The sequence below is a fragment of the Dendropsophus ebraccatus genome, chromosome 7, assembly GCF_027789765.1.
Source record: "Dendropsophus ebraccatus isolate aDenEbr1 chromosome 7, aDenEbr1.pat, whole genome shotgun sequence".
Taxonomy (NCBI): domain Eukaryota; kingdom Metazoa; phylum Chordata; class Amphibia; order Anura; family Hylidae; genus Dendropsophus; species Dendropsophus ebraccatus.
The window spans coordinates 40,047,190-40,063,556 of NC_091460.1; the positions used below are offsets into that span (position 1 = coordinate 40,047,190).

Below are 16,367 nucleotides of genomic sequence, written 5' to 3' on the forward strand. Positions count from 1 at the left end.
GGAGATGTTATTGGCCCTACATACCCTACACTCTTCAGCAAAGCTTCCCTCTCACTTAACTTTTCAAATAAATTACAAAACCATTGGTTCCTGCTAGTATCATGCCTATGACTCCTCAGTCATTCCTTCCTCAGACTGGGGGCATTGCCTGAGAGGGTCACACCTCATTCACAGACGAAATATTAGTGGAGTAGATGGATTGGCAGCTTCTCTTCTCTCCCCAAACTCCAACAACCAGGTTCTATATTGGGTTTTACTCAAGGAACTCCAATGTCTCCAATGTGTCAAAAGCACATATAAATGAGCGTAACACTTCATGTGTCATGTGTGCACCAATGTAGTGTAAACCTGTGATATAAAGCCAAATTGTATCTTCAGGAGACACTGAAGTTCTTGAAGATAAAATATGGCTTTATTTCCTGCATTATAATTAACTTTTTTCCTTTAAATCAACTGGTGTAAGCAAGTTATAGAGATTTGTAAATTACTTCTATTAAATCCCCATTCTTTCAGTACTTATCAGCTGCTGTATGTCCTGCAGGAAGTAGTGTATTGTTTCCAACCTGACACAGTGCTCTCTGCTGCCACCTCTGTCCATGTCAGGAACTGTGCAGAGCAGTATCAAATTCTCATAAAGAACCTCTCCTGCTTTGGACAGTTCCTGACATGGACAGAGGTGGCAGCAGAGAGCACTGTGTCAGACTGGAAAGAACACACCACTTCCTGCAGAACATACAGCAGCTGATAAGTAATGTGAGACCAGGTTTTTTTTTACTCAAAGTAACTTGTAACACATTAATAACAGTTGGTTTGAAATATAAAAAAAAAGAAAAAAAAACTTTCTTGATTCAACTCAACTCAAAGAAATTACTCTAGCCTGGAATATAAGACTTTAGTGGCATAAAGATTCCAGTCCAGCATATGGGTAACAGACCGACCAGTTATTGGTTAAAGTTAGTGATTTCATCTTTTAGTATTACATACGACATATGGATTTTATTTGCATATTTCCTTTGATTTTGTGAAAGGAGTCTGATTTTCCGGATAAGTACATAACTTTAATCTGATATTACACCCATATTGCTGCGGCATTTCATTACAGAATAAATTGCTCTTTGAGGTTCTACCATCAGATACGAGTGGTTCTCTGTTATTATGTACAAAACAGCAATTCATTCCTAAATACTAGTCTGGCTCTTGGAACTTATCTGCACAGATTTTATGTTGTTTTATGTCATGTCTCATCTAAACAGAAATGAAGCCTAGTGAAGTTTGTCATTCGTGGTTTTTTCATAGAACAGCGACTAAAACTGTCATGTTATCATGAGATGTAATGAGTTATCTTTGCCTGGAAAAGAAACAGTTAAAACCGATTGACCCTTTAGACTAGTGGTGGGGAACCTGCGCTGGAGTACCCCTTTCAGGTTCATCTGAACCCCCTGCATTTGATTACCAGTGGCTGGATACGTTAGCTGCAGCCTTAGGGGATCAGAGAAAACATGGATACAGCCCATGTCCATAGGCTGTAGCCATGTTTTCCAATCAGACCAAGGCTGTATCCAACCTCTCCAGCCACCAGCAATCGAATGCCGAGAGTTAAGTTCAGATAAAACTGTACTTTAGTTTACTAGTGACCACTACAGATGAGCAAAGTGAATCCGGATAATCTAAATTCACTGTGAATCGTGCAGTCAATTTGTTTGTTCTGAAAAGTGGATTCCCGCCAAATCATTAAGGAAATTTGCAAAAAAAAAAAATGGTGGCCGCACATGCTGTCTGAAGCGTCACTGGGCAGGAGAAAGGGATTAACCATAATCCCTAGCGCCTGACCAATCAGCTGCAGGCCCCGCTGTGATGTCAGCACCTCCCCCTCACCCTGTATATAAGGAGGTTGGGTAATGGAGGGGGCTATGTGTGGAGGAGAGAGCAGGATGACAGCAGCAGTTAGAGCAGAGCAGGGAGAGACTAACAGAGCTATATAGTGACAGGGAAGAGAGGATAGGAGGGCTGAATGTGGGGGATTGTTTGTTGTAGCTGCCAACCAAGTGTCCAGTTTACCAAGTAACTGAGTGCCTAATGGAATTCACTGGGACCAGTGAAGACACAGTCCATATTATTCATTCACTGGGCAATGTATACTCCTGTAAACTCCTATTGAGTTACACCAATTTACTGGGATTAGTGAATGGAGCGTGCACCTTACATAATCAGTTCTCGCACCCCACTTCTAATGTGTAATAAAGTTGGGTTTCATTAGATTGGATGATTGACAGGCTGATTGACATTTTATCTAAATTGTGATTTTCCAATTTTTTAACACTTTTTCAAGAACAAACACTAACAAATTCATCCTTCTATAATAGTCCCAGTACTGTAGCTACTATAGTTTGGCTGTTTTATTAAAATTTGTTAAGATTCCATTCGTGAATATTAAAGAATCTGACCCAAAATTCGCAAAACTCACGAAACGAATTTCCGCTGTTTTGCTCATCTCTAGTGCCCACATATAACATAATATTTTTTCTCCCAAAGATGTATGTCTACACATCTTGGATATATGTAGAACAGTCACGTCAAACTCTGGCCCGTGGGTCCATTATTTTTGGCCCACCAGGCAGTTTAGAGTTTGAAATACATCTGGCCCGCCATCGCATTAGATTATAATATGGGAGGTCCAGACAGCCACTCAGACCACCCATATTATAATCTTGTAGGCCACACGTCCTCTGCTGGGCACTTCCCGCAGCCTCTGGGGCCACAGAAAAAGGGTGAGTCCAAGCTAATGGGACAACCTGTCACCCCTGGATGTCCCCCAAACCCACCCTACCCCATACTTACATGAGAAGATGAGTGGGCGGCCGTATCTCCGCAGTAGGACCGGCAGGATGGGGTAAGTATGGGGGGCTGTATCCAGGGGTAGGGTGGGTTTGGGGGTTCCGTCCACTGGTTACAGGTTCCCTCTAACAACTATTGTAGGTGCTACTATATAAGAGGCTATAGGGCCGGGCTGGCTACTATATGAGACTACGGGGCAGGGTTGGCTAGTACATAAGAGACTATGAGGAGGACTGGCTACTATATAAGAGACTATGGGGGAGAGCTGGCTACTATATAAGAGACTATAAGGAGGACTGGCTACTATATAAGAGACTATGAGGAGGACTGGCTACTATATAAGAGACTATGGGGGAGAGCTGGCTACTATATAAGAGACTATGAGGAGGACTGGCTACTATATAAGAGACTATGGGGGAGGACTGGCTACTATATAAGAGACTATGGGGGAGGGCTGGCTACTATATAAGAGACTATGAGGAGGACTGGCTACTATATAAGAGACTATGGGGAGGACTGGCTACTATATAAGAGACTATGGGGGAGGGCTGGCTACTATATAAGAGACTATAGGGAGGACTGGCTACTATATAAGAGACTATGGGTAGGGCTGGCTACTATATAAGAGACTATGGGGAGAGCTGGCTACTATATAAGAGACTATGGGGAGAGCTGGCTACTATATAAGATTACATGAGTTAAGATTTAATCAGACGCACACCGCTGACAGTGCCAGGGCTACCGCATGCGCACTTCAATAATTATCAAGATTGGCCCGCGACTTTGTCAAATTTTTTTATTTTGGCCCACTGTGTATTTGAGTTTGACACCCCTGATGTAGAATAAATGCCAAGAGAATAGGTAAGAAAGGAATCTCTAAGTTGTACAGATCCATACACATCTTCCTCTACTTCCACGTGTCTCCAATTTCATATAGAATTAAACAAACAAACAAACAAAAATGTCTATGTTCCCTCTAAGGCCATATTATACAGATCTTCTCCCCTGGTAGAATTGCTTCTAGAGAAGAATATCTCCACAACACTGTACTGAACTGAGGGAGGCAGCATGCCCCCTTACAGGCTCCGTGCACATGAAAAGTCATAAAGAAAAAAAACAACAAAAAGATTCTATAAAGTTTCCATAACTGCGGAAATAGAGAACTTACCAGAAAATATGTTCTTTGGTGACTTGTTCTTGCAAAAGATCCCATTGTTTCCCGAGATTTACTGAGACGTAAAGCTGCAGAAGGAACATAGAAAGATGATTATGCTGATATAATGGAGCAGTGACAGTCTAGTGAATCAGGCGGCAGCCGTCTTTGGTGGGCAGCGAGGGCGGTGGGACAAGATTGACTTTAAATCAGTTTGATGTTCCTTGAGATTTGTGACTTTTGTTGGGTAGAAGAGATGCTATTTGTGCTATGCCTCCAATAGCACCCCATTACTATTGTAGAGAGGGTAATACCGAACAATTTGCAAGACAAGTTATACTGTGTGTTTAATAGGGAGGATGCAATCTATCTGTAGATATACTGCGCCTGCATGTTTGTGCTCTGGAACGTTCATAAAATATACAACTTGCTTCATCAAGGTTTCCCTCGAAATAGGATGCCGTATCATAGGGCGTAAATGTAATATTCACAACGGGGGACATGAACATGTTGTGTTCCCTAGGAATGTATATAAACCTGTTGGAAATGTATTACATACATGGGCCTGGGGTGAGAGGAGGCCCGGCAGTGATTTGCTTCCTCTGATATACAGTAGCTAGCTGCAGCTATCACTATCACTAGCATACAGATACATACAACTCTCATAGAGTTCAGTATTAGACCTATATGCAGGTAACTTCCCTTGGGAGTGGCTAATGTACAGCATCTTTATGGCAGTTACATGTTATGCTCGTTACTTGAGTCAAGTATTTTTTTTAATGCTCCAGTGCTCATCTCGAGTAACGAACCCCATTAAAATTAATGGGAGACTCGAGCATTTAACCAGGTGCCTCCTGCTCGCCAGAATGTCTGGTTCATCTATTGCATTTTTTCATTCTAATTTTTGTATATTTTGTCCCTTGAAGGGATGCATAAACAAAATAAAAATTAGAATTAGTACTAAAACAGTTTTGGAGCTCCCGGTATCACAATGATGATGAAGCTGGGAGCAGCAGCTTTGAAGGGCTTACACTAGCTGGTGCTGCTGAGAAGACATCTTCTGCAGACTGGCTCAGCTTGCAGATACCCAGCTATGGCTTTCTTTTCTGCACATAGCAGTAGCTAAACCCACCCCAAACTTCCTGTATTTTGTCTTGGGTTCCTCTGTTACTAGAGACAGATATCCCCTGACAACAGTAAGTGGACAGTACATTGCCACAGAAGTGGACAGAAGTGACACCTAGTGGCAAAGACTCACTTTTGGTCACACATATCTTAGAAATCACATGAAATGGAGGAAAGGTTTTTGAAACATCAGCCCCCGTTTAAAGCATAGTTATTATTTCAAGTAATTTTTGTGTAGTTTAGGACTAGCACTATTTTTGGCCATTAAATAACTTGTTTCTGGCATTTTCCACTAGTTTTTTTAATCTTCTCTACTTTTCAGCCTCTGTTACAATTTGGGTCTTAAAGTGAAAAAAAAAGAAAAAAAGTCCATAAGGCCAAAAACATGTATGGTAATAAAGATTTAAAGGAGTTGTCAAGCCAAAAACTTTTTCTTTAAAATCGACTGATTTCAGAAAATTATATAGATTTATAATTTACTTCTATTTGAAAATCTCAAGCTATCCAGTACTTATCAGCTGCTGTATGTCCTGCAGGAAATGTTTACTTTTCGGTCTGACACAGTGCTCTCTGCTGCCACCTCTGTCTGAGACAGGAACTATCCAGAGCAGGTGAGGTTTTCTATGGGGATTTACTGCTGCTCTGAACAGTTCCTGTCTCGGCCAGAGATGTCAGCAAAGAGCACTGTGTCAGACTGAAAAGAAAACATTTCCTGCAGGACATACAGCAGCTGAAAGTATGGTAAGAATATTAAGAATTATATTTTTAATAGAAGTAGATTACAAATCTATATAACATTCTGAAACCAGTTGATTTGAAGAGAAAAAGAATTTTGCTGGATAATCCCTTTAATACATCTAAATGACAAGGGTAAAGATACATTTTGTGTGGATCTCCCCTTTAACAATAAACCTAATAGTGAGTAATAACGGTAAGCAGATGGAAAATCTGCCCCGGCTGCAGGATTTCCTACATGTTCTTGTAGAAATCCCGTTGAGAGCACAAGGGTTAATCTTCTGCTGATCTTTCCCATTTTCAGCTGACAGATGGCTGAACGTTAAGACACAGCCAAGGCATGGGACCTAACATTCTTGGCCTCCTATTGCAGATAGAGCACTGGGAGGGGGGTATTATGAGGGGGGGGAATAGATGATTTCCTTAGTGACAAATGGAAAAATCCTTTGTGCATTTATTGATATACAGGAAGATTCTTCAATATTTATAGAAAACTTTTATTAAAGGGGTATTCCACTCAAAAATAACTGCCAATGGTGAGACTAACTATTCCTTCTATACTTGTTATGATCCATTCCGTCTCCTTCCCCAAGTTCTGAGCTGCTGCTTTCTGCTGAAGACACAAAAATCTGTCTGAGCTGTTCAGTTGAAAGTTTTGCTGAAAGTTTTGAAGACCTTTTCTCTCTGTACTTTTGGAATTTTTAAACCACATAATTCCAATGTAATCATAAGTCTGAAAACAGAAGCGATACCTTGGCATCCTTGCTGTAGGCGAGTAACTTGTTCTCCTCCTTCGGATGAAAAATGAGGGTCTCCACGGTGAAGGTAATCACATGTTTTTGAAAGGTCGCCCCTTCATCGCTGCTTGTGAAAAGGTATTGTTCGGAGACGGAGGAGCTGACGAGAATAATCTGTGATGAGGGATAAAGGACAACAATATCAGAACAAGGGAAGTCATTAGCAGAATTGTGCAGAAAATCATGCCTTGAATTCTGACTACTTTACGGAGAATCAATCATTATAATAATCGCCAGGATCTCTGTGCAGAAATAACATGACTTCAAAGCATAGGTTGAAGGCCTAGCTCTTGAGTAGCATAACGTGTTGGCTGTGTACCACAGGCCATGTTATAACTTGTATATACCATTTTTTTTAACCAATTTACCCTTCAATGAACTCCATTTCTAATTTTCATGTATCCCTATGTTACTGGGTGGAGACTAGCTGCCATGATGTCTCCTATACATTACACATACAAAGGGGATCATGCTACCCCACTCCTTTATAGCACAGGAGTAAGGAACCTTGGCTCCCCAGTTTGTTGCACAACTACAACTCCCATCATGCTAAAGCTTTGGCTGTCCAGTCATGATAAGAGTTGTAGTTTTGCAAACACTGGAGAGCTAAGGTTCCCTACCCCTGTTATAGCATATGCATTATTGAATAATGCTATGCATCCAGCACTGAAGTGAGATTTAAAGAGTAACTATGATTAAAAAAATAATAAAATAAAAAACTTTTGACATGTCACAGGAACAAATGCTTTGATCGGAGGTGGTCTGCTGAGACCCCCACCAAACAGGAGAACCAGTGGGGAGCAGCATGCAGAAGAGTGCGGCACCTCCCAGCTGTCAGTCATCTCTGTCCAAGCAGCCCCAAAGACTTATAATGGAGGTGCCTCGATTGGTGCGAGCCGTGGTGTGCGATGCTCTACCACACAATTCTCTTGGCTTGTTCTCTTTCTGACATGTCAAAAGGACAAGTCTCACTACTGAAGCTCCCACTTATAAAAAAAATAAAGTTTGACATTGATGGCAGGTACTATTAACTTACTCGAGTTTTCAGCCAATTCTCTCTCTGTCTATCTCATTCTGCAGCTAACACCCCCCCCTTCCCCTCTTCATAGACTTTTATGGACAGCATGTAACCTGATCCCTGAGTAAGCATTTTTTTTTCAGGTTATGATGAGATTAGAATGGAGGGGAAAGCAGGAAAAGAGTCTGATAAGTGGGATATGCAGCATTTTTCTCTAATAAGATAGATTACATTGATTCTCACATTCCCTTGTACTATTAACATGTGTAACGTCTGATTAAAGATTAGTCACTATTTAAGAAAAATCAGAGATCTTCACTCATCTAAATTACAATATCGGTAATAAAGTTTTTTTTTTGGGCCATTTCTAATATGTAGGCAATAATATAAATACAGATTTAGGGTACAAACCCACTTGACGTATTTGCTGCGTGAATCAGTCTTAAAAATAAGCAGGCAAAACGCAGGTTGGCTTTATACAATTGTTCTGTGTTAAAATACGCAATTGCGTATTTTTGAAGCATGAAGCTACATGCGTTTTTCGCACAGGTTGTTAACAACTGATGCTTTGCTAACAACAAGCTTCACGCTTCAAAAATACGCAATTGCGTATTTTAACGCAGAACAATTGTATAAAGCCAACCTGCGTTTTGCCTGCTTATTTTTAAGACTGATTCACGCAGCAAATACGTCAAGTGGGTTTGTACCCTAAGGCTATGTTCACACTGCGTAAAATAACGGCCGTTATTTTGAGGCCAAAACAATGGCCGTAGAATTACTATCGTACGGGCTAGTCGTGAAACTACCGCCGTTGTTTAATTTTGATTCCTAGCATGATTATAAACGGGATGAAACAGGTCATCTACTTTAAATACTGCGCCCAGCCCGAGAAACCACTCAGAATTTTTTTTTATATCAAAATCAAGTTTAATTCGGCAGATATAAGTTTTACGTTCGCGGCCGCATTGAAATCCCCGGCCGCTGTTGCAGTATTACCGTCCGGAAATAATTGACATGTTCATTTTTCACAGGGCCGTATAAACAACGGCCGTTATCTGATACGTAGTGTGAATTCAACGGCCGTAGTTACATTGCATTGCAGTCATTATAGGGAACATCAAAACAACGGCCGTAGTTTTGCGGCGCGGACAACGGCCGTTATTTTACGTAGTGTGAGCATAGCCTTAAAGGGGTACTCAGGCGAAAATCTTTTTTTCCTTAAAAACAACAGTTGTAATTTACTTCTATTTAAAAATCTCAAGTCTTCCCGTATCAGCTGCTGTAGGTCCTGCAGGAAGTGGTTTATTCTTTCTAGCCTGACATAGTGCTCTCTGCTGCCACCTCTGTCCATGACAGGAACAGTCTAGAGCAGGAGAGGTTTTCTATGGGGATTTGCTCCTGCTCTGGACAGTTCCTGTCATGGACACAGGTGGCAACAGAGAGCACTGTGTCAGACTGGAAAGAATACACCACTTCCTGCAGGACATACAGCAGCTGATAAGTACTGGAATACTTGAGATTTTTAAATAGAAGTAAATTACAAATCTAAATAACTTTCTGAAACCAGTTGATCTGAAGGAAAAATATTTTATCTGGACAACCCCTTTAATGTCTTTAATGTCACCATTGGTGCATAGGAGTGCACCGAGATATGGGTTATCTGTTTCTAGTAGTAGCCTATGTAAAAGCCTTCGATATAGCTCATACAAATTATGTCAATCTCCCCCCTGATTAGACTGAAATGGCTGATAACAGAAGACAATAGACTCCATTTACCTTCCCAGCATATGCCCACAATATGTTCCCCTAAGTTAGCATTTTCTCCAGTTCTACCTCAGGATGTGGATTTACTGTCTCGGTGGCAGTTTCATATATATAATTTATATTCCACCTTAATTACACCCGGCATAGAGAGATCTGATCTATAAAAAAAATAATTCGCCTTTTCAGAATTGTCACGAACAGAGAATAACAGGTTCTCGACTTTGCCAGACTATGATCAAGAAGGTCGCCGAATGAGACGGGCCGTCGTGGAGGCAGATAATGTCACCCACAACGCAAATCCCCAGTCTTTATTACTTTGTGGCTTTTCATTGATTTATATTATTCATTTCATGCAAAGAATTGAAGAATCGTGTTCACTTCTTATTAGGATTAGATGAATGATTATATACAGGATGGCTAGGCCTCATATACATTTCTGTATTATGGGGGCGGGTTAGCACGTATAGGCTGCTATACATCTGCTCTATATCTGTGTGTCTGGGATTTTATATAGTGGCACGCTGTGTTTTTTCCACAAATCTATGTTCCAGTCACGTTCTATTACATCCTGTATTACAATTGGATTCTCTTACAGCAGGGATGGGGAACCTTCAGCCTTCCAGCTGTTGCAAAACTACAATTCCCATCATGCCTGGACAGCCGAAGGCTGTCCAGGCATGATGGGAATTGTAGTTTTGCAATAGCTTGAGGGCCTAAATTTCCCTCATCCCTGTCTTGGCTCTGTTGGCTCTAGAGTTTAATACTTTGCCTCAAAAAGACGCCATTCGGCAGTATATAAAATCTCTATAGGGCCTATATAGGGGGAGATTTATCAAACATGGTGTAAAGTGAGACTGGCTCAGTTGCCCCTAGCAACCAATCAGATTCCACTTTTCATTCCTCACAGACTTTTTGGAAAACGAAAAGTGGAGTCTGATTGGTTGCTAGGGGCAACTGAGCCAAATCTAGTTTACACCATGCTTGATAAATCTCCCCCTATGTGTGTCGCCATACAGAACAAGGCAAGGCATATATTCTATGCCTCTGTATTGCTAGTTCTTTTAATCCACAGGTTCTGACACTAATGATAACTGAGCCACTAGAGGGTTAAAGGGGTTTTCCCAGGCACAAAACTTCTCCTCCTTCATTTAAAAGGGGAGCCCAGGACCCCATTCTTATTATCTGCCATAAACATAATAAATCTGCCAGGAGTGCAGGGAAACTTCACAGATGTATTCTTCCAATAGAAGTAAACAGGGTCTAATAATATACTTTACAAATAATACAGTGATAATGAGTAAATATATATAATATAATATAATATATATATATATAAATATATAAAAAGTGATAAGTAAAAAAGAAAATAACAGATCGGATGAACCTCTTTGAGAACCCAATGAAACGATTCTGAACAAAAGAAAGAAAACAAATAGTCATGCATTATAGGGATAGAGCATCCATGATGGGGGGGACGCTTTCCCTGCTTTCTGTGACTATTGACTGAGCAGCTTCCTGCAACCACCACCAGGGGGAGCTCACTGCATACAGATTTATTATCTCCCATAGTGGTTGTATGCTGCCTAAATTGTAAAATTTATCAAAGATCTCCTGCCTATGAAATGAAGGGAACCCTCTGTTATTCCTCCTTCTCCTGTTCTTTAGTCTTTTTGAGTCACTTGCTATTTAGCTGCCTTTCAAAGAGCACAGATTATAGAATACATGATTGTGTTTAATGTTTCTTTCATCTCTCATAGAAGATTGTCAGCAGAAAAAGATCACCTGGTCCATCTAGTTTGTCCTTTTAGTATTTCCTTTCTTATTAACGTAGGTAGATATAGGTTTATACCAGGCAGGTTTACATTCAGTTACTGTGGATGCACCTACCACATCTGCTGGAAGTTTGTCCCAGGCTTCTACTACCTTTTCAGTAAAGTAGTATTTTCTTGTGTTGTTTCTGATCCTTCCCCCAACATGTGTTTCTCTGGGTCCTAGTGCCTTCTTGTTGCTTCAGCTGGGGCTAGTTTAGAGTCAATCTCAGGGGTACTACAGAGGCGGTGAGGTACAGTTGTCTGGTCTGAATTAGGGGAAGTTCCTGTATATTTTTTCTGCTTTGTCATATATCCCTTTAGTTTAAGGCTGCTGTCATTATCATTTGTTTGCATCATCAACCCATCCGGTCCTTCGTCTCTAATTCCAGTAATTTAATGATGAGTTGCTAATCTATTTCTCATTAACTTATCATATTGGTATGTGCTTGTATGTTTTTTTTTTTTTTTGCAACTGCCTGCCTGTCATTCTTTTTCACTCTTCTGTAAGTCCTGGGGGCATCAGAGCATTGGGAACCACAATTAGAAAAGGCAACTAAAGGTGAGGCCCAATTCTGCCATCTAGTGACCAGTCAGCATCATTACACCTCACTATGAAATAAATCAAAGAATTTTTAAGAAATGGATTGGTGGACATTACCATTAATAACACTATAGTACATTTAGTGAGTTGGGCTTCTAAATAGGGAATTGTGAACAAGACCATGTGCTGCGATGATGTCTGAACATGCCAACAAGAACACTAATTCTTCACTATATAAATATATAAAGCGCTCCCTATTCAGGTGTCACTTTCCATACATTATATATTGTAATGCAGATTAGCTACAAGGTAGAAGTAATGGAACATTTATCCACTTAGTGATAATTATAAGACTTGTATTAGACAAATGTGCCTTCAAGGCTGTCTGATATGGGATTTATCCTGCAATATCCATATCCCCTTCAATGGGTCATTGGATGTAATTCTTCTAATGTGTTATAGTGCTTGAAGCTTTCTCATGTTGACTGTACAGACTGTGACCTTAGAAAGCTGAATCAGGATGTAGGAGTACGTCTATATGTGATCGGATGCATCTCGATTAGGTCAACAGATGCTAATATGATGATGTTGTAGAGTATGCCCCAGTTATACAGCGCATGAGAGAATGACAAGATTATTGGTGGCGGAAAACTAGGCAGATTTAGCCTGTAAAATTCTGTATATAACAATTAGATGGTCCACAGCTGGGAGTATATATATATATATATATATATATATATATATATATATATATATATGTGTGTGTGGAGAAGACAGGTTGGTTCAATCTCTATTAAAAAAAACTGGAGGCAGATAACAAGAGAACAAGAGATCACCAATGACAACAGGTGACAGTCAGAGCTTCTCCTCTCACAAAGCATGCCCACAACATTCACACCTACCAACTACTACACCTACAGTTTTCAAAAAGAGAACATTATTAGGAATTTCCCATTGGGTGGAAATGCTTTAACACATAGAACACCTACAATTCCCACCCATAATAATCAATAACAACAGTACCTTGGAATATACTGTACAAATCAATCTTTATTAGGGAATGTGCAACAAAAAAACATGATTCAGACACAATGACATCAGACACAATAAAAATATGGGGTCACAGTATACACAGTATACACACAAAAATTATTTTGTCAAAAGCTAATGATGAGTGGTATCGTTTGAAAAATCAATATGTATGGCTGTCCTTATATAATCAATGTAATAAATTAGTATATAAATATCAGGGTAGGTAGCAATATAGAGTCACCACATAATATATATAGAATTGCACAAAACATTCAGTAAATGGCGGTATATACAGTTCTTAGTAGCCAACTAAGTATATACAGGCAACTTTGCCTGCTAAGTCTATACCGCCATTTACTGAATGTTTTGTGCAATTCTATATATATTATGTGGTGACTCTATATTGCTACCTACCCTGATATTTATATACTAATTTATTACATTGATTATATAAGGACACCCATACATATTGATTTTTCAAGCGATACCATTAATCATTAACTTTTGACAAAATAATTTTTGAAAAAACATTATGGGGGAGATTTATCAAACAACCAATCAGATTCCACCTTTCATTTTCCAAAGAGTCTGTGAGGAATGAAAGGTGGAATCTGATTGGTTGCTAGGGGCAACTGAGCCAGTCTCACTTTACACCAGGTTTGATAAATCTCCCCCTATGTTTGTACACTGTGACCCCATATTTTATTGTGTCTGATGGGGTCAATTTGAATCATGTTTTAGTTGGCATTTCCCTAATAAAGATTGATCTACTGTATATATTCAAAGGTCCTGTGGTTATTGCCTCTCACATAGCAGTCAATGACTCTTCTTCAGATTGTAGGTCCCTATGGTCCATGTGGCCTCAATAAAATCCCTTTAAAAGCATTACAAACTTATCATTATCTCTGTACAGACTGGACAGATCATCGATAAGGTCTAAAAGGATACTATCTGCTGTATAATACTTCCCTTCCTGATAATCTTCTATTCATCAAGTGGGCAAATATATAGAATATATAGATAAAATTATTACTATTTTTTTGTATTTTTATAGTAATTAATAAAGGTTAAATTTATTGAAATCTCCTGCATTTCTGCATTGATCACTAAGAAAATGTGTACTAATTGTTGTGTAAGTTACAATCATACACAAATGCAATCTAACTATATAAACATAACAAATAAATATAACAAAATATTTTTATGTATAGAACCCCCCCCCCCTATAAATTTAGTAAACATCCACAGTGCAGGGAGAAAAAGTAGGTAGACTTCCATAAACTTGGTGCTATATTCTTTACATAGACGCACATAAAGCCTGGTTACTAACAAAGCTTTTCTTCTCCAGAGAGATTAGTCAGCTTTCCACACTACACAGTATAAACACATTTTTTTTAAAAATCACATACACATAAAAAACACACATATAAAAAAAATTCTCTCTAAATGACCCTGTTTTATTACATTAAGCCATGTCTGTCCTTCAGGGCGCATTCTCTTGCTTAGAGGACAGATGTGCTTTGATCACTAAACACACATATCTGAAGTTCTGAAGGATTATCAAGACCGTGATCATATAGAATGGAAAGTTGGGTGAATGAGACGCTGAAACAAAAGGATCTGAGCATTTCCTTAGAGGTTACATCAAAACCAACTCTATTCCTCAGATGGGGAAAAATAAATAAATAATAGCATTAGAGGAGGGTACCTTTGAGGGTAAAGTGTTTGTTATTTGTACAGGAATATGAAGGGAATATGAAGTAATATGAAATATTTTTTTGCTTTACTTTTTTTTTTATTGTTTTGTTAACTTCTACAAAAAGGGAACATTACAATGTGCCCAGAACCTTCTGTATAAATATTAATGGGAGCATAAGCTTGAAGTAGAGCGATCAGAGACTTTCCTTCTGATGAGTCTACTACCTAGCTAAGTAACTAGAAAACATGGTGGGAAAACATGGGTTTATGGGTAAAAGTGGGAGCTCAGGTGTTTGACCATTCTTTGCAACTATTCTCCTAGGCGTCCAAATTGTTGGTTGTATTACAGTTTATCTCCATTCACATTGAAGGGGTTATCCAGTTTGGTAAAATACATGTTGAGCTGTTATTTCCATCTCTGCTCTCAATCTCCTCCATACCACGCCAGCTCATATAAATAGTTTCCCTGGTTTTCTGTTTCTGTACTTTCTGATGCTGGGAGAGTTAATCTGAGGTCAAGTTACTTACTGTGATTACTGGCATTACAGATTGCACAAACAGCCAGCCAGGGACACTGCTTTTCATAAGCCGCCTCCGAAAGGTCAGGGAGGAGGGAAAGACAGACAGAACAACACAGTTTTCTGCAGACTCTCCTTTGGACGAATATCCTATTAGAACATACAAAATCAGGAAAAAATTCCAAAGGGGTTCACTTACAATTTCAGGCTATGTTCACACAACGTAAGACACCGGCTGTTTTGTGACTGGCCAACTCACAGAACGGCCGGTGTCGGTGAAGATCTTTAGCGCCGCATCAGAACTCCCCACTGCACACAATGGAGCGTGCGGCCGGAGCCGCAAGCTCCATTGTGTGAACTAACAGTTTTCTGCGGACGCTATTTATTGAATAGCAGCCTTAGAAAACTGACATGTCAGTTTCTTGCGGCGCCGCTAGGGATCCCGGCTGAAGTGTATCCTATGTGTATACACTCCGGCAGGGATTCCTTAGACGGTAACGTAATGTATATTTTCGTAATCGCAATCGGCAACAACAGCCGTACCTTTACGAAAATATTCGGTGTGTGAACATAGCCTCATATTTTATGCTCGGAGTTTGCTTAATTTGTTCTATAAAAGATGTGGAAAGTATAACTGCCTGTATGTTGGTTTGGTTACATTGTGTCATCTATTTCAATCCTCTCTCTCTCATATCTATTTGCCTATAATATTATTTGTGTAGACATCTCTCTCTCTCATATCTATCTGCACTGTACATCATATCATATACAGTTCTATTATGCCTTTAATTTCCTATACAGGCACCGTTTAGCACAGTATTATGTGTGCACTGTCTGGCGGTAATATTTAGCTTCAATAAAGTAATTATATTATGTAATATTATCCTATTTTTATATTTTAAAGAAAAAAAAAACACACAGCAAAGACCCCCATGCAGAGGTAGATCCATCCCTGGCCATTAATACCGTAGCACTTACTTGACTAGTGTATAGTCAGAGATCCCTGTCCATCCTTCTACAAGAGCCTATGACCATACACTTAATCAGGCTGATTGCCAGCCCGTCTACAGGAACCTAATAGTAAAGTGGCCGATAATTGAATGCTCCATTCTGCTATTGGAAAGCATTATTTCAAATGGCTGAACTGCGATTCGGCTGCAGAGACTTAACGTGACAATCTATGTATTTGTGGCATGAAGCCGGGGTTTTATTTGTAATGGTATGGATGGAGGCACACCTCTGATTTCAGTCACAGTTGGAGGAAAGCGTTGGAACATGATTACCGACTTCCCATAAAGATGAAAAGTAACTATGCGACTCCAAAGGCGAAAAAAAGAAAA

General features: G+C 39.6%; 1 protein-coding gene across 1 annotated transcript in view; it reads right to left on the reverse strand.

Moving 5' to 3' along the window:
- The window catches only part of SORCS2 (sortilin related VPS10 domain containing receptor 2), a 647,363-nt gene that overhangs the window by 130,751 nt on the left and 500,245 nt on the right, over positions 1-16,367 (reverse strand). The window contains 2 exon segments of the mRNA XM_069977381.1: positions 4,004-4,077; positions 6,601-6,759. Coding sequence (XP_069833482.1) covers positions 4,004-4,077; positions 6,601-6,759 — 233 coding nt within the window.